The following is a 20,687-nucleotide window of genomic DNA, read 5'->3' as shown; positions in this document are numbered from 1 at the left end:
GAAGAAAATGTGGTTGGTGAATGGGTAGACAAAAGGATAGGTAGTTGGATAAATGACTGGACAGGAGGCTGGGTGCATGTGAGTGAATACTGGATGGACAGGAGGGTAGATATATGTGTGAGCCCTGGAGAGATGTAAGATAAAATGGGTAGATAGAGGAATCTGTGGGTGTTTGGGAGGATGAGTGAGAGTGAGTAAGCCAAGGAGGAATGGATGGATGGAGCCAGGTGCTAGCCTGGGACCGGAAAATGATGCACAGGTCAGTAGAGCCAAATACCAGCCCCATGGCTGGCTACCATTAGCTTTCCCCGAGGAGTCCTGGTAAGAATCAAAAGTCCACCCGAAGCGTGTTAATGAACTCCCTTCTCTTTCAAGGGAAGGTCGATGAGCTCTTCCTCCCTCCCCTGGAAGAATCGCAAGCTCCCGACCATGGGCAGGGAAAAACCACAGTTCCACTGTCCCAGCCCCTCTCCCAGAATATCCAGCTGCCTGTGAAACCCACAAAGAGTTCCCCAGCCTGAGTCAAAAGAGAAACTTTCTTGCGGAGGGGAGAGGCCAGAGGCTGAACCCAAAGGGGCGAGGTTTCAGGACTCAGTCATTCCCTCCTGCGTCCAGAGGCTGCGCTCCCAGCCGCCAGGCGAGGAAAGTCGGTGCGTCCTGGGTGCACGGGGACCCCTCGACTCTCCGGGGTGCGCGCACAGGCACCCCGCTTTATTATCTCGGGAGGGAACAGGGCGGGGGCGGAGGGGCCAGGGCTAAGGAGAGCTGGTACGTCTTTAAACTTCTGCCGGCTGCTTAGTCACAGCCCCCTCGCTTGGGTGTGTCCTCCCTCGCTCCCTCCCTCTTAGGTCACTCTCTCAACCCTCGAATAAAAACTGCACCCAACTTCCGAGGCGCCCTCATTGCCAGCCGGACCCCAGCCTCCGACAGGTTCGGGCGCCCTGCTTGCCCCGTGCTCCGCCGGCCCCCGCCCAGCGCCCGGCCCCTCCGGCTCCACTCCGCTCGCTCTGTCGGTCGCTCCGACGCCATGGACACGTTTTGGTGGCGCGCAGCGTGGGGACTCTGCCTCGTGCAGCTGAGCCTGGCGCAGATCGGTGAGTGCCCGCCCGGACGGGAGGGAGTGGTCCGGACCCAGCCGGCAGGCGGCCGCGCGGGCTCCGTTGGCCCTAGGGGGTCGGGGTCAAGCGGGCGGCGAGCGGCTGGGATTTGGCGAAGGACGACCGGGCGAGGATTTGCGCTAAGCTCTTGGAGAGCCTGTCGGTGGGAAGCACCGTTTTGTGGACCGGCAAAGAGAAAGAGCGCAGAAAAGTTTGCTGGGCAGCAGGCTGCTGGCGCGCGGTTTGGGGTGGGGTGGTTGGAGCCGCTGGAGCTCAAGGCAGAAAGGAACTGTGCTCCTGGGTGCGCGCAGCCTGTGTCTGGATTAACAGGCTCCTGTGCCCAAGGGCGCTTGAAGCCAGGCTGCGCAGGGCAGGGCCCGGGGCCGGGGTAGGGACTGGGAGTTGGCGAGGTGGCCATAGAGATGGGCACTGTTGCCATGTGTGAGATTTGGTGGCAGCGAGCTTCCCAGAAAGGGATCCTGAGTTCCTGTGGCTCCCCCATTTCACCTAGGGTCCAAAGCTCTTACAGTTGGCTCAAGTCACTAACAATCTTAACGCTTGTGGGAACTTGAACCTTCTCTGCGTCAAGGTTCTGGGTCGCCACGAGGTGCCAGCCTGGGGCAGGGAGTGTGAGTAGGGGAGGCAGTGACTCGGCCAGCTGCTCCATCCTGGCAGCCTCCCGCAGGCTGCCAATCAGTTAGGGGAAATCCAGACGGTCATGCGGCTCCCGATTGGTGCCTGGCAGCCTCGGAGCAGGACAGGGGAGCAGGCTCCTGGGTGGCATCAGGGATCCGGGAGCCGGTATCCCAGCTCCACAGGGTCTGTACCTCTCAAGGGCTGTCGAGGGGGTGGCTGCGTGTGAGGTATTCTGGCGGGGCTGAACTCCAAGCATTCCTTTTCTTTGTCTTTATATGTACAGATAATTACATGGCTGATTTGCTTATCGCTAGCAAAATTAATTTTTCTTTTAAGAAGTGCCAGCTGGGTCATTAAGACAGCTCAACCTATGGTTAATTCTACTCAGCAAGTGTTTATTAAACCCAGCTCTGGGGGTACCAGGAAAGTTAACAGACACAGTCCTACCGGGATACTTTAGACTGAGGATAAGTGAGGGTCTAGGATTTAGATTCCTGAATCTGAAAAATAGTAATTAATAACAATAATTAACAGTAATCAGAATGACAGCACCAGCCCCCATTTATTATACATTTGGGCTGGACCAGGCACTGTGCTAAATTCTTTACAAGTGTTATCTCGTTTTACCCGCAACGATGGCCCGCTGAAAAGTGTCCTGTCGTTAGCCCTGCTTTACAGGAGGGCAACAAACTGAAGCTCAGAGAGGTTAAGTGGCTTGCCTGTGTTCACACAGTCGGAAGACTGCTGGTCCTGTGAACCAGGCTTCTTTGCCTGTTGCTTAGTTAGCACTGGTTAAGCTGTATGTATGACATGGACAAACTCAGAAAGGTTTTACAGAAGGAGATGGTGGACCAGAGGCTTTAGAGGAGGCTTTCAAAGGGAACTGGAGCGCCAAGGAACTCTTGAAAGGCAGCAAGACTTGGGATGGGAGAGAGTAGGGGAAGATTTCCAGGAGAGCTGTGAGCCTGGCCTCAGGGAAGAACTTGAGCCAGGCTGGTGTCTCCCTGGCCTATAGGGAAGTCTATTTATATGTTACCTCCCCAGGGCATCTTCTGCTTTGCTTCTGAGGATTCTGACTGCTGATTCCTTCCATCCTGTAGCCCAAATTCTTCTAAAGGGCCCCATCCCCCGATATTTGGCACTGTCCTGACCCTTTAAGTTCCCCCCTTCCCTCCAGATGGGCAGCCTTGTCGTGCTCTGGGTTTCCGTGGTCCCTTTGGGCAGCGTCATTTGGAGGAAGCGCAAAAAATGCCGGTAGCAATAACTGCCTGGGCACAGGCTTTCATGTGCTTGTGAAGCTGTTTGGAAGGAACTGAGACTTGGAAAGGAGATGTGACTTAGCAGTGGGCTCGGGCTGGGCAGGCAGAGAGAGGAAGGACAAAGAGGAGGCGGGGAGACTCACCTGGTGCCCCACCAGCGAAGCGGTGGGCTCCAGAGGACAGTGTGGACATTCTGGCAAGTGGCAAGGCTTTGGGGAGGAAGAAAGGGTCTGATCTTCATACTGAAAAGCAAGAAGTAGAGACAGGGCCAAATGCAGTTACGCAGCATTGGACCCAAACTCTCTTAAGTTGGAGAACAGATACCTTGAACTAGCTTTCACCCATGGAAGGAAGAAAGTGGCCCTGGGTAAAAGGCAGTGAAGGGAGCCCTCTGTACCTGTCTGCCTCCTTTCCTCTGTGGGTGAGGGGGTCCTTGCTAAAGAATTGTGTCCCTGGTGTTTAGAAAGAGGGGTGCATCTGAGAACTCTGGGGCTTTGGGGGTGACTGGCACCCTTCTGATCCCTCTGAGCACTAGAGACCCCTCTTTCTGGGAGTTAGACTTTTGACTGTGTTTTCCCAGGGGAAGCAGCAACAAAGCAAACCTCCATTCCCACTGAGGTTGGTTAGCATCAATTAATTCAGTCGTTCCCCAAATACACAATGGACATCTTCCTTCCTGCAAAGGCATAGTGCCAAGTAGGTGTGTTTGAGTCTTGCTGCCAGTAGAAAAAGTTTCCCTTCTTTTTCCAAACTGGCCCACGCAATTTGGAGAGGCTGCTGGGCAGCGTGAAATTCTTAGTTTATGACAGATCCCTTTCCATTCATTCAAGAAATATTTCTTGACTCACTATTGTAGACTTCGAGATGGGGACTCCAAGGATCATTTAGAAAAACCCTTTTTTTTTCCCCCGAGGAGGAAACAGATCCCCAGAGAGAGAAAGGTGACTTCCCCTCTCTCAGGCTGAGTGTTAGCACAGGATGCTTTCCAAACCTCAGGTCTCTGAAATACGTTGATCCTCCAGGACTGAGCCCCACTTCCACTACTTACAGTGGGTGGAGAATGTGTGGTCTACAGAGGTAGCAACGTTTGTTTCACACCTTAAATTACTGTCTTAAATGCTCAATACAATTTTATATTTTCCTCCACAATATATCCAGTTTGGGTTTAATGTAAGAATAAAGATGATAAATTTCTCCTTATCAAGCAAAGTGGCTGCTTTGGGGTAGACGCTCTGTACTGTCCAGTGTCTCCTGGAGTGTTGCTGGATCCCTCTCACTTAGCAGCATCCTGGCTTTAAAAGCCTGACACTCGGTTCCTCTACGAAATAGGGTCCTAAATCTGCAGGAACTACCATTTACCAAGCACTGACCCTGGTGGCTCAGTGGTAAAGAATCTGCCTGCAAGGCAGGAGATGTAGGAAGATGTGGGTTCGATCCTTGGCTCAGAAAGATCCCCTGGAGGAGGAAATGACAACCCACTCCAGTATGCTTGCCTGGAAAACCCCATGGACAGAGGAGCCTGGACGGCTTCACAGTTCATGGGGTCACAAAGAGTCAGACACAACTGAACACACACGCACACAACTTCATAGGAGGCATTCAGCCATGGGCTTTGAACAGGTTATCCTATATAAGCTTCAAAACAGCCCTGTGTATGTTTAGCAATCTTTTCATTCCATTTTCTAGATAAAGAAGTTGAGAGGCTCAGGGAGATGGAATAACTTGCCTGAAGACACACAGCTACTATGAGTGATGGAGTTGGGGTCCTCTGATGTCTCACATCCTCTGTGTTAGAGTCCAGTGCCTGTGTTCCTTTGATTCATTATTTGCCTCTGGAGGACTCTGGAAATTATGTGAGGCCAGCAAACGTGAAGCCTGTGATGAGTGGCTTTCCTCTTCCCCAGCAGGCTGAGAGCTCTTAGCTGCCCTGCTCTGCCCTGGCCTGTCTCTTTTCCAGTCCTGGCCACAGCTGTCGAGAGATGCCAACCTAGCTATTTGTTACTAAAATAAGTCAATTCCCTTATCAGAGTCCAGCTGCCCTTCTAGACATGCTCTCATTTGCAGGCTTGGAAAAAAGGGAGAGGCTGTTCCTTGTCTAAGAGACAAGTCAGGGCAAGGCTTTCTGCCTGGAAATGGAAAAAAAAAGGCGGGGGGTCTTGCAGAGGCTCTGACCCTGCAAGCATTCTAGGTGCAATGACCCAGGAAGCCCCCTTGTTACATGCTCAGTGAAAACCCTCAGCGTTTAGCAGGTTGTGTGTGCCCCAGTGAGGGGGAGTGTTGAGGCCCCCGGTGATGGGCCAAAAAGGTTCTCTAGAAAAGGCAAGGATCTTGAATGGAAAGTCAGTGTGGGGTGCGAGGTGACACGTGGCCACTCAAGTGAGATTTCAGTTTGGCCTTGACTGTCAGACGGTTCCAGGTGGGGAGTCCCTGATGAAGAGGAGGTTGTGGGAGGGACCGAGCCTCCCCCTGGCCACCCATGCTGGCTGGGATGGGGCTGAGTTACAGGCTTACCCCTGTGTTTCCCCGCACCTATTTAGTTGACTCCACCCAGAGACTGAAAGGGAAGTGGGTCTTGTGAAAGAATGAACTGAAGCAGGTGGCAAATCCCGCCACCAAGTGGAGTTCTCAAAGGGGATCTTTTCTGCTTCAGAGAGCACGTCTGAGGAGTTGCAGAGCCAATGCTGATGACTCAATTTCCTCTGTGTCTTTGCTTCAGTGGGAAACACACCAGTGTTCTCTAGACTCGCCGGGGGAGGCTGATGCCTCCAACCTTAAATTGGACCGCCACTCTTAATCCCTTAGCACGTTGATATTTTTCTTAAAAAGTGTGCTCCCTCGAAGCTGCCCAGCAAGGATTTGGGAAGCCAGCCCAATCTGCCAGAGTAAAGAAGGGGTGTTTTCTTAAGTGTGTGGTTGTGGGCTCTGGCTTGGCATGGACACAGCGGTTGGGAACTCTGGATTTTCCAGGAGGGTCAGAATTTCAAACATGCATATATTCTACCAGTTGAAGTCCAGTGTATATTTTGACTTAATACAGATTTTTTTCTACAAATAAGTTGCATGACTTTGTGTGACTGGAAGTCAGAAACTGGCATGAATTTTTGCATAAGTGAAAATCACATCTCTACAGCTCATGAATCAGCCTAATTAAATTACTATCCAATTAAATTACTGTCTGGTTCAGAAAATTTATACTTTGGAGAGGAACATTTGTGCCCCTCTGCTCTCTCTTTCTTGATCATCCCAATATGTGAAGCCCCAAGAAAAATGACATACTGGGTTTTTGCTGGCTAGGTGTGGACATATACATGGTGGGTGTGCCCATAGGCATGTAAGTATCTGAACGCATGTGTCTACCCATAATGTGGTATTGCTGGTTGGTCGTTAAGCTTGTATAAAGTGTCTTCTGTGGGTCCCACACTGTACTGGGTTTCACAGGGGAATTAAATGTGAGAGATGCGGGACTCTGTCCGAGAACCTTAAGGTTCTCCATGTGGAACACCGTACCAAGGAGTGACAGCCTGGCCAACTCGGACCACAGGACTGACAGCCTTCCCGAGCTGAGGCACAGCCAGGAGGGCTGGGGGTCTCAGTGATGGGGAAGAGGAGGGGGCCGTGTGCACAAGAGAATATTTGAGCATCTCAAGAAGGGAAAATGAGCTCGGGCCGTGTGTATTTCTGTTTCCCTGCGGTTCATTTGGGCTTCCCTGGTGGCTCAGAGGTTAAAGCATCTGCCTCTAATGCGGGAGACCCGGGTTAGATCCCTGGATTGGGAAGATCCCCTGGAGAAGGAAATGGTAACCCACTCCAGTATTCTTGTCTGGAGAATCCCATGTATGAAGGAGCCTGGTAGGCTACAGTCCACGAGGTCGCAAAGAGTCAGACACAACTGAGCAGTTCATTTACCGACTCTTGAGCAAGTTCATTAACCAGACAACATATCAGCAAAAGCTCACGCACCTGCTGCCTATTTGGTGCACCAAGCAATTAGGTCTTGAGAGCTCATGGTCAACAGGGCACAGTCCTTGCTCTCGAGTAACTTGTGGTCGAGTGGAGGGTTTCCTGGATAACAGCTGACGGTGCATCTCTGGTTTATTCACACTCTAAATTCTGATAGTGCACGCCTGCCACCACCACCTCCCTTCCCCCCTCCCCCTGCTCCCTGGCCAGGTGTGACAGCCTACATTGCCTCCAGTCAGTTCAGTTCAGCTCAGTTCAGTTGCTCAGTCGTGTCCGACTCTTTGCGACCCCATGAATCGCAGCACGCCAGGCTTCCCTGTCCATCACAAACTCCCGAAGTTTACTCAAACTCATCCCCATCGAGTCGGTGATACAATCCAACCATCTCATCCTCTGTTGTCCCCTTCTCCTCCTGCCCTCAATCCCTCCCAGCATCAGGGTCTTTTCTAATGAGTCAACTCTTCGCATGAGGTGGCCAAAGTATTGGAGTTTAAGCTTCAGCATCAGTCCTTCCAATGAACACCCAGAACTGATCTCCTTTAGGATGGACTAGTTGGATCTCCTTGCAGTCCAAGGGACTCTCAAGCATCTTCTCCAATAGCACAGTTCAAAAGCATCAATTTTTTGGCGCTCAGCTTTCTTCACATCCATACATGACCACTGGAAAAACCATAGCCTTGACCAGACAGACCTTTGTTGGCAAAGTAATGTCTCTGGTTTTTAATATGCTATCTAAATTGGTCGTAACTTTCCTTCCAAGGAGTAAGCGTCTTTTAGTTTCATGGCTGCAATCACCATCCGCAGTGATTTTTGAGCCCCAAAAAATAAAGTCTGACACTGTTTCCACTGTCTCCCCATCTATTTCCCATGAGATGATGGGACCAGATGCCATGATCTTAGTTTTCTGAGTGTTAAGTTTTAAGCTAACTTTTTCACTCTCCTCTTTCACTTTCATCAAGAGGCTTTTTAGTTCCTCTTCACTCTCTGCCATAAGGGTGGTGTCATCTGCGTATCTGAGGTTATTGATATTTCTCCCAGCAATCTTGATTCCAGTTTGTGCTTCTTCCAGCCCAGCATTTCTCATGATGTACTCTGCATATAAGTTAAATAAGCAGGGTGACAATATACAGCCTTGATGTACTCCTTTTCCTATTTGGAACCAGTCTGTTGTTCCCTGTCCAGTTCTAACTGCCTCCAGACATGGCCAAATGGGGGTGGTGATAAAGTCACCCCCAGCTGAGAATCCCTGGTGTCACTCAATGGTGGCCAGCCTCGTCTCTGACAAGGAGATATCTGGTCCTCATAGGCCCCCAGTTAATTAGCCTAAAAAATGCACAGGGAAATTAAGATCAATAAGCATATTTATCTTCTGAGGCCAAGAGGTGCTCATGACTTTCACACTTCTCATTGGCAGAAAACCCCAGACCAGATAGATCTTTTCTTATCTCTCTTCTGCAGTGTTGTGGGGGGGTCCCCCTGACATCAGGGATGGAATCACATTCATTTTTGTAGTCTCAGAACCCAGTCCTGGCCCATATTTGTTATCTGTTACTGTTGAACTGAAATGAATATTTAGAATATAGAAATTACTACATCCAAGTATATGAAAACATGCTGCACAGTCTACCTAGGATGCAGAGGCCTTTATCTGTATATGATAACAGTGCTGAGGACTGCCTTCAGGACAAGGCTGAGATGAGTGCTTGGCTGGACAACTGCCCACCACAGGACTCGTTTTTGGTCTGCCCGAGTAGGGAGATCACCCATCGGTTTGTGGCTTTGGTGGCTGCTTGCCGTGACTGGGGACGTCTGTCTAAGGACAGGATGACTCACTTCTTGACCAAGAAGGGAGTGGGAGCTAGGCTGGATGATGACACCCAATCCCACATTGAAACCTCAAAATAAAACACTCCTGGGCAGTGGCCCGCTTGGAACTCTGGCTTATTTTGGAGATGCTAATCTGACGTTGGAGCTCTTGGGTGAGAGACCCACACTCTCCCTTCCAACCCCCCCCCCTCTGGAAATTTCTGGAAGGTGTTAGCAGCTGGCAGAGAAGTGGAAGTACTTCCCAGAAGATCCTTGCCTTTTCTGTGGGTCTCTTGCAGCTACTAAAGGTCTTTAGCAAAGCCTGACATCTGATATGGAGGCCAGCGGTGCTTTGTCTCCATGGAGCTTGCCACGTGTGAAGCTGACCACAAATGGGGCAGGTCCTGCCTACTCAGGGCTCATCCACCCCGTGAAACTTGGGGGCAGGATGAGGGGTGAGTGTCAGGGGGGTCCAGAACCTCACAAACCCAGATCTCCCTGAGTTTGGGGGTGCATTGGCTGCCTGGGTGTGTCCTCTTGAGGCAAGAGTCTCTCCTAAGAGCAAGTGTGGGCAGATATGTCCCAGGTGGGTGGGGAGGGGCTGAGTCACCAAGGAGGTAATTTGCAAAACCCAGGTCCCCAAAGTCTTTCCCGAGTCTTCAGCTTTTGAGAGTGAAAATTAATTGCAAAATTCTGGGGAGAGAGAGAATTCACAGAGACCAGTGATTTTCAGACTTTGCCATGGTGTCATGGTGAGTCTCCTGGAGCTGTGTGCCTGAAAGTTCATCCTTCTAACCCTCAACCTTTCTGGAGGGTTAGCGCTCTTGTACCTTTTGCGTTTATTTCTTTGCAGTCAGTTGTATATATTGGAGATACAGTCACTACTGTTAGTAATAATAGCAAACACAGAGTCCTGACCACATGCTGACATCATCCTGTTCCCTCTACTAACATGTTTAATCCATGCACTAACCTTAGGAAGGCATGCTCCTATTTCTCTTTTACATATGAGAAAACAGAGGCATAGAGAATTTGAGTAACTTGCCCAAGGCCACAGAGCTGGTAAGTAGTAGAGTTGGGTTTCAAGTCCAGGTTGTCGAGCTACAGGGTTCATGTCCTTCCTGACTGCATTGCTCTGCCTTCCTTAGTATATCAAGACATCAGGGTGCCCAGAAACCCAAACGATGATACCTGCTAGTATGCTTGCTGGTTGTCTTCATACCTGCTAGTACACTGCCGGGCAGGATCATAACATCCACAGAGCTGGATTTGCTCTCCCTTTTTGTGCATGATGTCAGAGGAGGGGGCTGGAGCTGCAAATATGAAGGGGAAAGATGTTGTCATGGAAACATCTTCCCATTCCTACTCTGTGTGGCTCATTCATTCCAATGATAGAAGTTCTGCTCACTTCCATACGGGATGCGGGGTGGGGGGAGTTAAGGAAGGAGTAGGATTCAAGGGGGTGGTGAATTTAGTCATTTATCCAGTATCACTTCAGTACTTGTCCCCTGGATGGTGGATGAAGGTTGCTGACTGGTGGCTCCATCATCCAGGACCCTGGCTCATGACAGGATAAAGTTGGGAAAGGAGCCAATCAAACAGCAGTAAAAATGTTTGCCCTAAGCTTAAGGGTCCTTAATGCCAGGACCTTCTCTCTACCAGCTAGAATTGAAGACGGAAGGATAGACTCTGAGAGTGAAGAGTGTCAGGCAGCAGGCTATGCTCACCCTGAGCACATGAAATTGGGCCAAAACTAGACATTTATTTCTGCCTGTCTTCCTGGCTCCAGTGCAAACCTGTTGCTTGGCTACTGTTTGGCCCAGGAGGTGACCTTTGCATGGGAGAGGGCAGGGAGCATTTCTTCTGGGTGCCCTCCCGGAAGGGAGGAAGCAAAGGCCCCTGGAGACTTCCGACTCAGCCTGCAGGTAGGCAGCTGGGCGTTTGTCCTGGGAGCAGCGACTCATCACAAAGCCCCATCTGTTTCAATTTCAGTACATCTTTCTGCACTTGAGTAGGTCTGCAGTGCCTTCTAGAAGAAACCACCCATCAGTAGTGGATGCAGGCAGTATCTTCTACTTGCTGTCTGAGAACCCACCAAGATATTAGAGTGGGGAGGATAAGGCCTCTTCACAGGTGTTCACCATTATGGAACCTGAGATGCCAGGGAGAAAGGAACAATTCCATGCACCTCAGACATGGTCTCTTGCCTCTGGCTTGGAAGATCATTTCTAGCCAGGCCCCTGGCTCCAAAAGTATCAAATGGTGTAAATACCTATGCCAGTTAGAAATGTTGCCCTTGTTGCATGTGTCCAGTTCATGAATCAGATTCCAACAGAGCTGAGCATCATCTTACAGTCTGTAGCAGACCAGCTGACATCAGCCCCTCAGCCACCAGTGAGTTTCAGGGCCACACTTTCCTACAAGGGGAGGACAAGGGTATAGGTACCCACAAGAAAGCTGGTCACATAGACATAAAGCAGAGTTTGGGGAGACAAGTAATACTGCCATAGAAATCTCCTGCCCAGAACTTCACCTTTGTAGTGGATTCTCTGTGATGGAACTAGTTATCTTCCCAAGGTCAGCCTTAGAGGTCAGATTCATCCCTCTAGACCAGCAGTCCCCAACCTTTTTGGCACCAGGAGCCAGTCTCATGGACGGCAAGTTTTCCATGGATAGGGCGGGGAGATGGTTTTAGTTTCACCCACTGCTCATCTCCTGCGCAGCCCAGTTCCTAACAGGCTGCAGACCGAAACTGGTCCATGGCCCAGGGGTTGGAGACCTTTGCTCTAGACTTCCTTAAGTGACTTTTGCTTTGCCCTTTTGTCTACTAGTTGTTTCTCCCTGATAATTCATGAAACCCCACAAGCGTATTTCTATCTAACAAATTCAAAGGATGCTGCTGAGCTGTCTTATGGTCTCTGTTCTCTTTCACAGGTGAGTCTATAAGCTCCTTAGTGAAAAGCTTATGTTTTATGTACATTATGTACAATTTTGTATCCTTGAGGTTCCCATCTGTCAGTTTCTCAATTATAGTAGATGTTCAATAAATGTTGGACTGAATGAATGAAAGTTCTAGATTTGGCTAGCAAAGCCATCTTTATCATTTACCTTTTGAGATTTTCATAGGTTCTGGCTAATGTTTTTTCATCTTTTTAAATCTTTCTGATCTATAGAAACCTGTTGTTTTTTTCCCTCATGCTTCCTATACTCACATCTCTTTGACATCACTCTACTCTGCATTCTTTCTAATTTGAGTGTGTCTTTCTTTGAGTTTGATGTATCAGGCAAGGCAGGAGATGTTTAGAGCTCACTGGGTTTTGTCCAGTAGACCAAGGATCTTAATTTTCTAGAGGTCTGTCTGCCTCTCAGCCCCAGCACTGCCAAATCTGACCTCATGTACACGGAACCTAAGCCTCAAAATCGTGTTCCGGTGACGCTCAGAGAAAAGAGGTGGGCTTTTTGGTCACTATGTTAAAAGGAAAAAAGGGAGGAGTTCTTTCTTTCAACGGTTTAAAGACCTTCTGTACCGAACCAGCTGTTCCATGTGGTGGGATGGGAATGAGAAGGTTGGCTTTGGAGGAGGGCTGTGTGGAAGGAAGAAGGGCTGTGAAACAAGTTGATTCTCCTCCTGGGCCCATTAGAGCAGCATGAGCCCCACTGCTTGCACACATTAAGTGTCTAGAACAGTGCTCAGCACCTAGTGTCTGGAGCTCGGGTCTAGCACTCAGAAGGTGCCTCAAGTATAGAGATGACTATAATTCTTTAGCGCCTCTCTGTAACTGATTCACACTGTGATGCAAAGCCAGTCATTTTACTCCAATTTGCCTCCAGTTTTCCGTGTGTCAGATGAGACAGCAGGATTTTAGTTGGTTTGTGCAGTCCTTTCCCAGCCTCACATTCTGTAAACCCACCATTCTGCAGGCCCATGAACACCTAAGCCTCATAAACGTTAATGCAAGGAATAACAAACTATGGTGCAGTCCCTCCCCCCTCTGACTGCCCCCCAACACACAAGAATGATGCCTGGTTTGTATTAAATATCAGAAGTGAATGATTAACCCACACCAGAAACAAGCCTATGGATCGAGTTATACTCTAAGTGCCAATTGGCCGGATGGACTCCTGGGCCAAGGTGCTCTGCTCCGAGGACTCCGCCAGATCCTTCTGACCACTTGCAGGTGAGCAGATGAAGTCTAAGCCAGAGAAGTTAGCAACAGGTGTCAGTCCCACAGCTAAAACTGCCCAAAGCCAGTCCTGGGATTAGCCACAGGATCCAGATGCAATAGGGCTTCCTTTGTGGCTCAGCTGGTAAAGAACCCACCTGCAATGCAGGAGACCTGGGTTCAGTCCCTGGGTTGGGAAGATTCCTTGGAGAAGGAAACGGTTAACTACTCTGGTGTTCTGGCCTGGAGAATTCCATGAACTGTATAGTCCATGGGGTCTCAAAGAATCGGACATGACTGAGCGACTTCCACTTCACTTCCAGATGCAATATTTTTTGAACAAACATTGCTTCAAGAGGCTAGAGAAGTCAACCCCTGAAGAACAGAAAAGATTGTGTCCTTCACTCTCAAAGCTCCATGAACATTGGATTTCTCAGCTTTCCTTAAGGGATCCCTGTAACATGTTGGTGCAAAATGAACCACAATATTCAGCCAAAACAGTGCTTAGAGGATGAGCTGTAGCATCCTAGGGAAAAGAACTAGGATGGCCACGGGAATCTGAAAACAAAACAAAGGAGTATATATATAACTAAGGTGGCACAAGTAGTCTTTTGAGATGGTGAATTGCTGCTTCTATGGAGAAACTTCCAGACTCCTACTAAGATATTTATTTCTTTTCTGTGGAACCAGAGAAACTTCCTGCTCAGTGAGGGCAGGAAGTGGGAAAGGAAGTTAGAAAGACTACAGTACTTAGGAGTTTGTCCAGGTAATAAGTTGGGTTTTCCTGGTGTCTCAGATGGTAAAGAATCTGCCTGCAATGCAGGAGACCTGGGTTCGATCCCTGGGTCGGGAAGATCCCCTAGAGAAGGAAATGGCAGCCTGCTCCAGTATTCTTGCATGGAGAATTCCATGGAGCCTGGCAAGCTTGTCTGTGGGGTCTCAAAGAGTCAGACATGACTGAGCAACTAAGCTGTCACTTCAAGGTGGTAAGTCAGAGACTAAATGCTCTTTTGGGATTCTGACCGTCTGTCGGTCACTGAAAACCCTTGTCAGATCACAGTGCATCCTGGGTGTGCCCTGTTTCATCTCCATCTAGAATCCACTGACCAGAAGTTGAAATACTTATGAATGGATTCAGTTCTGTTATTGGCATTGCTCGCGGTAATTGCTGCGTATGGTCCAGTCATCTGTATCTCCAGTCAATCCCCCAGACACTGCCTTCAAGGAGAAGTGAGAACCACATGTGGCCAGCGGAGGCTCAGCATTTTTCCATCTTAGTTACAGGATGACTGTGGGCAAGGTTCTTCCTTTATTAGTTGCCTCTGTTTCTCTGGGTGTAAAATGGGGATAAACCCACCGATTCAATAAATGCACTAAAACTATTATGTGATTGGCTTTGTGGAAAGAAGTGAGGGAAGTAGGTCTAGTGTCTGTCCTCAGAGAATTTACTGTTTGGTGAAAGAAGAACTAAACAAATGAAGAAAGTATATAAAAAAGCAGACATTTCTGTGTGTGGCAGTTGTGTAGGATGGTTTCATGAAAGCAGTAAAATTTGAGGATGAATTGAGCGTGAGGCTCAGAGGTTAAAGCATCTGCCTGCAATGTGAGAGACCTGGGTTCAATCCCTGGGTTGGGAAGATCCCTGGAGAAGGAAATGGCAACCCACTCCAGTATTCTTGCCTGGGAAATCCCATGGACAGAGGAGCCTGGGGGCCTACAGTCCACGGGGTTGCAAAGAGTCGGACACGACTGAGCGATTTCACTTCACTTCACTTCAAGAAGATGAACAGAGAAAGGAGAGCGACTTAGGGAAGCATAAAGAATGAATTGAAAATTTAAAGTTGGGCAAATAAGTATGACTTGATTGGGGTCAGTAAGAGGCTCTGTGAACTTTAAATAAGAGACACCATGTTGAAGAACAGTGAAGGATGAGGTTGGACAGACTTCAAATGATCAAGTGGCACCATATATGAGATTCCATTCCAGAGACTTAGAAGTTCTCATGACACCCTTTTTAGAGAGTGCTCGACAGAGTTCAGAAAAAGGTCAGTTCCAACCTTGGTTGAGATAAAAATTTGGCAACTTTTGGCAGTTTAAGAGAATCGCAAACAGGCTCTACGGCAGGGCAGCAATAGTAAACAGATTTCAGCTCTTCTGTTGTTTCCCATTGATTACTCGAGGCTGCTTGAGAGGCTGTGCTAAGAAGCCAGACCTTGGCTCAGCTGCAAAGATTGCATGCGTGCATGCTAAGTTGCTTCAGTCATGTCCGACTCTATTTGCAACTCTATGGACTGCAGTCCTCCAGGCTTCTCTTTCCATGGAATTTTCCAGGCAAGAATATTGGTGGTGGTGGTTCAGTCGCTAAGTCGTGCCTGACTCTTGCGACCCCACGGACTGTAGCCCGCCAGGCTCCTTCATCCATGGGATTTCCTCAGCAAGGATCCTGGAGTGGGTTGCCATTTCCTTCTCCAGGGGATTTTCCCGACCCAGGGATCGAACCTGGGTCTCCTGCATTGTAGGCAGACTCTTCACCTTCGCGGCACAGCGATCGAACCCATGTCTCTTATGTCTCCTGCATTGACAGGTGGGTTCTTTACCACTAGTGCCACTGGGGAAGCCCACAGAGAGTGCTGAGGTCAATTAAGGATGTCTGTTATGGGCACAGTATGGAGGATTTGACCTCCTGGATCACACAGACATCACCACAACAGAGCGGCAGGCTTTTCTAGTGTACCTTTCTGATAGTGTGTGTAACGCTGGGAGTTTAGCCCACTTAATCTCGTTAAATAGCCATACCATAGACTCAGTCTCCTTCCAGGGTGGTATAAATGCAGCCTCTTTCCCGGAGCAGTTTGATCCCCTGAGCCCTCTCTTCTGATTCATTCACATTCTGTTTTCCCATCAACTCTAGTGAAGTAAGGTGCTTGGAGCCAGGAATCTCCTCTGTTTGAACAAGGGCCAGACCTCATGGCCAAGGGTAGCTTCTCGCATCAACTTCTTCATCTGTAAACTGAGAAGACAAAAATGATTCCTCAGCCATGGGGATGATAGCTAACTCATGTTAGTTAAAGCCTTTGAAGATGAAAGGGTTGTATGTGCATGTTAATTACAACTTTTATCAGCCCTGGAGCCTCTGCATTCTCAGCTGCTACGGGGGGCTCTTCCTTGCCTCTTAGATACAAACAGTAGTAGCATTCCACAGGCTGGCCCCACTGGAGCATCCAAGTCAAGAAGGCTGGGTTCTGAACTCAGGCTGGTCAGCCCACTCTGAGCTGCTCCAGTTTCCCCCTGTTCATCCCCAAGGGAAAAAAGCAAGCTCACTGCCTGGGCAGGTAAGATAAGGTAGAACCAAAGGATAAACAAAGGCTCCATCAGGAGTCTACTGGAAATAGCCCCTGGGTGAGATTAGGACACTGCTCTAATTCCCAGTGTGTCAAAGCCTAATTGTGTGACCCTGGGCTGCTGGCTTTATCTGTCTAATGTTTCAGTATACTGTGTGAAATGGCATGGGGGTAATAATCCCTCTGCCTCCCCTAGACCTCTCCACCTTTACCTGCTGGTGGAAAAGTGTTTTGTGCTGGTAGGCAGAAACATGTGATGTTGAAACTACAAGGTTCTATTATTACCTGAAGTCACTTTCACCTTTATCTCTGTCTCCTGTTGCTGGTTGACCCCAGTCATTGAAATTGTAGTCTTCGGAATGCTCACCCGTCTCCTACATGCTGCCCTCCTCTCCAGGGTAGCGCTTATCTGGGGCCCTTGGTATGTGCTCAAGTTCTTGATCGTGCTGTTTCCGGAGGCGGGCAGACACAGCCAGCCTGCAGGGGATTGCGGTGCCCTGCCAAGTTCTGTCACAATACCCCTGTGCAGTGACTCAATAAAAGTGCTGGAGGCAAATGAGGGAGGGTTTTCAGATGCTTTGCTAGGGCTTAGAAGGTGCAAGGCTGAGCTGCATCCTATAGCAGCGCTGAATTATGGATCCAAAGAGGGAGAAGAGGAGAAAGGGCCCTGAGTGAGAAGTTTTCAGGATCTGGTGACACAAAGCCAATGATGATGGCATGGCAGGATGGGAAGGTGCTGGAAATTACAGAGTCCACCTCTTTCTTTTGGATGACTATGGGAAGGCCATCTTGAAGACTGCACATGACTTGCCCAAGGTCACACAACTGGTTAGAGTCAAAACTCTGGTTTCTGACGCTCCATCCAGTCCCCTTTCCATTTCATCCTTTGATGATAGGAAAGGGCACTAGACAGGAGGACACATAGCTGACCAGGGTCAGAGATTTGAAGGGACAGAGAGGAAGAGAAAATAGTCCTGGGTTTTAGGCTTTGTGTGGGCATTTGTGACACAGTGGGAAATAGTGCAGGTGTTTATACTCTGCTGGGGCCGTCACTGTTCTCGAATCTGGTTTCCTGTGTAGTTCCTTGTGCATGCATACTTGGAGTTTGTTTTGATCCTTTATGACTCAATGAACCTTTGGAAACCAAAAGGCCCAGCATCACCTGGCCTAGCTCTTACCTGTCCTCTCTGAGCAGTCAGTGGTTTTCAAACGGTGCATTTGTTTACTCAACATGCATTTACTGAATACCAATATATGCCAGGCACTAGGAATACAACCTTAAACAAGAGACACACAGTTGCTGCTGTGATGGGACTTATGCTTGAGCTGGGAATATGCCGTAAACAACTCATTACACCCTTGTTTAATTACACTTGTGGTCAGAGCTCAGAAGGAGAAGTACAGGAGCTTGTGAGAGCATGTAGCAGGGAGACTGCGCCTGATTTGGAGCATCAGAGAAGACTTCTCAATGAATAGCAGTGAGTGTGTTTGCAGGATTCCTGCAGCTCCATGTTGCGGGGGGGGGAGGGGGCAGAGTTGGGGCTACCTGTTGGACACCTCATTCCCACCAGCTTTCAAGTCCAGGGGACAGTTTGGTAAGTGGGGTCAGAGCTCCTCATCACAACTGTAGCCACAGCAGCTCCTGTTCTGGCTGCCTCACACAGGGTCCTCTGAATAAGAGGGCCAAAAAAGAAGGTTTTATTCCTCAAAATTCTGAAAGCAATAGGTTTGTCCAACCTGCCCTGCAATAGACAGTGCTGGAAAGAGAACCATGAGAACCTCCAAGTTGATTCAAACTTTTAGAAGCACATGTTGGGGAAATGAAGGAACCCAAACTCTGGGAAACAAAAAGTATCATTTTTCCATGGGAGAAAAATTCATAATTTATGTAGGTTATCTTGAGCATTAAGCCTTTGGTTAGGATCAAATTTGGTCCATTTTATTGGAAGTTTCTTGGTCTTGTTTTGAACACTTTGGTGGCAAGAGTTTGAGGCCAGGGTCTGATTGATGTATCCCTAGGGGGTGGTTTGTAGGATGACTTCCAGCAGCTATGCAGGTGCATTGACTGGGTCCAGGCAGGAGGAGCAGGCAAGAGCCCTAGGATTCAGATATCCAACTATTTGACTACAAAGGCCTCACTTTTTTTATCTCTTTGTTGGTGGTAAATACTTGAAGATGACCAGAGTGGACACTATCAGGAAGGTGAGATAGATGTGGTAAGGAAAAAACAAAAACAAAAAACCCCCCACGAAGCATCACTTAGAATGCTTTCAGGTAAAAGCACAGGCTGGGCTTCCCAGGTGACCCAGTGGTAAAGAATCCGCTTGACAATGCAGGAGACGCAGGTTTGATCCGTAGGTCAGGAAGATCCCCTGGAGTAGGAAATTGCAACCCATTCCAGTATTCTTGCCTGGAAAATTCCATGGACAGCGGAGTCTGGAGGGCTACAGTCCATGAGATCACAAAGAGTCAGATGTGTGCATACACACACATGCACAATGCTAATAGTATTTATCAATTAGCAGAGTATAGGCACCAGCCATCCAGATGGTCAGTTAGAAACAACTGTGTCTTCTAAACAAGAACAGATTCAGGTTATTCCCCTTCCCAGTGATGATGACGGCATCCTTTTCCTTTTGTTCAGTGTGCTTTCTTGGGTTGGAGAGATAAGGATGGAGTTACAGCTATCATGGTTGAACAAAAGCTACAGCCCATCTATGCATCAAACCATGATGTGTCAGTCCCATGGAAGTGCTATCTGTCATATTTCTTGGTATACCCACATCAGTGCATGTCAGCTGCTATCACTGCAAGTAACAGATTATCAACCCTCATAAATTGTTATCTAGCACAGCAAGAAGTATGGAAACAGGATGATTCCAGAAGCTCAATGATGTTATCAAAGACCCAGTTTTCTTCCAGCTTCCCACTCTGCCCCTCATAGTGTCTTCCTATAGGTTAGCCTCCTTCATAGTCCCAAATTGACTTTCACAGTTCCAGACGTCCTATGGAAAACAAAGCAAAAAGCAGTGTCTACCACCAGAAGAAGGAATACTTATTCATAAGTATCTCTTCTTAAAAAGTGGAAGGATGGCTTTTCCGGAAGTCCGTAATTGACTTCCCTTGGAGAAGGCAATGGCAACCCACTCCAGTACTCTTGCCTGGAAAATCCCATGGATGGAGGAGCCTGGTGGGCTACAGTCCATGGAGTCGCAAAGAGTCGGACATGACTGAGCGACTTCACTTTACTTCTCATTGAAAGAATGGGGTGTTATTCCCCATGAGACCCACACTAACCAGATCACTGGTAAGGAGAACTCTGACCACAGTGCTCGAGTTAGACCAGTCGTGATCCACCCAAATGAGTTAGGAGTTGGTGGCCTCGTCTTCCCTGAAGCACTTTCAATTAGAAGAATTCTATTGCATTGGTAGCAATGTCTCTTGTAATCAATAAGGCTCTAAGGGAGTCGACACAGCTGGTAGAGTTTGATCTACAATTCTATGTAGGCAAAAGAAAAAAGGCAAGTTCTTGTGTTTTCTAAGTCACACCCTCACGCTTCTCCCGGGAAGACACACCTCACTGACAAAGAGTTCACACGGGGGACACACTGCAGTTGGAGACTTGGATCGTCTGGGTTTATACTCAATCACGATAGCTATAACTTTATCTTTTTCTCTCTCCAATAAAAGCATATCAGGGAATAACCTTAAATCTGTTATAATTTACAAGAAATAGTCCATCTTTTGCGCACTTGAGCACTTCATTATTAGAAACTCATCATTCGAGCTCATCTCAGCGCTGCTGGAGCTGCACTTTGCTGAAGACCATGAGTCTGTAGTGATGCATTTAAAAAGAATTACTGCGACCTTGGAAGAGCATCTCTTCCTGTAAATTATGAGATGATGACCCCCAAGGGAGAAGGCAGTCTTCCCTTTTCAAAAACTACACTCCTGGAGTGTTTAAATGTGTGTGAAGTGTGTTCAGCTCCATTATCTAATCCAGCACTCACATCAACTTCCCACTTAGCATTATTACACTCCTGTAGAGGAAAGACATTTAATGACTTTCCCGGGATCACAGAATTGATGCAGATTCAGGATTTGAATCCTAGCTTCTCCACTCTCAGAGTTGATGTTCCTGCAACCACACTGTGTTGACTCCCCATGGATCAGACTTGCTTCAGGGAATCTAAATTAACTATTGAATTTTGTATGGATAATTGCTCTTTCATAAGAAGAAAAACTCCTTCCAGATATTAATAGTTCCTCTGAGTCCAAAGCTCAAAGGTCTAACATCTTAACATTTTGATTAGTCCAAAGATAGACAGGTGGGTTTTCTGGGCCAGTGTCCTGCCTCCATGCAGTATGCTCATGAATCTAACAGCTTGGAGGGAAACTCAGAATTTTTAAATTTGTTTTCCATTC

General features: G+C 48.3%; 1 protein-coding gene across 11 annotated transcripts in view; it reads left to right on the top strand.

Moving 5' to 3' along the window:
* Positions 1–566: 566 nt before the first annotated feature.
* CD44 (CD44 molecule (IN blood group)) overlaps positions 567–20,687 on the top strand; it is an 89,511-nt gene continuing 69,390 nt past the window's right edge. For 2 of the 11 annotated variants that reach the window (XM_065944211.1, XM_065944210.1), the window contains exon 1: positions 863–1,094. In XM_065944211.1, the coding sequence (XP_065800283.1) occupies positions 1,028–1,094 (67 nt within the window). In that variant the 5' untranslated portion in view covers positions 863–1,027. Of the gene's footprint in view, positions 651–848; positions 1,095–20,687 lie in introns of those variants that run through there. The other 9 variants (XM_065944207.1, XM_065944206.1, XM_065944208.1 and 6 more) reach the window with 9 other exon arrangements.

Source organism: Muntiacus reevesi, chromosome 9 (assembly GCF_963930625.1).
Source record: "Muntiacus reevesi chromosome 9, mMunRee1.1, whole genome shotgun sequence".
NCBI lineage: Eukaryota > Metazoa > Chordata > Mammalia > Artiodactyla > Cervidae > Muntiacus > Muntiacus reevesi.
This window is presented reverse-complemented; position numbering and strand designations above follow the sequence as displayed.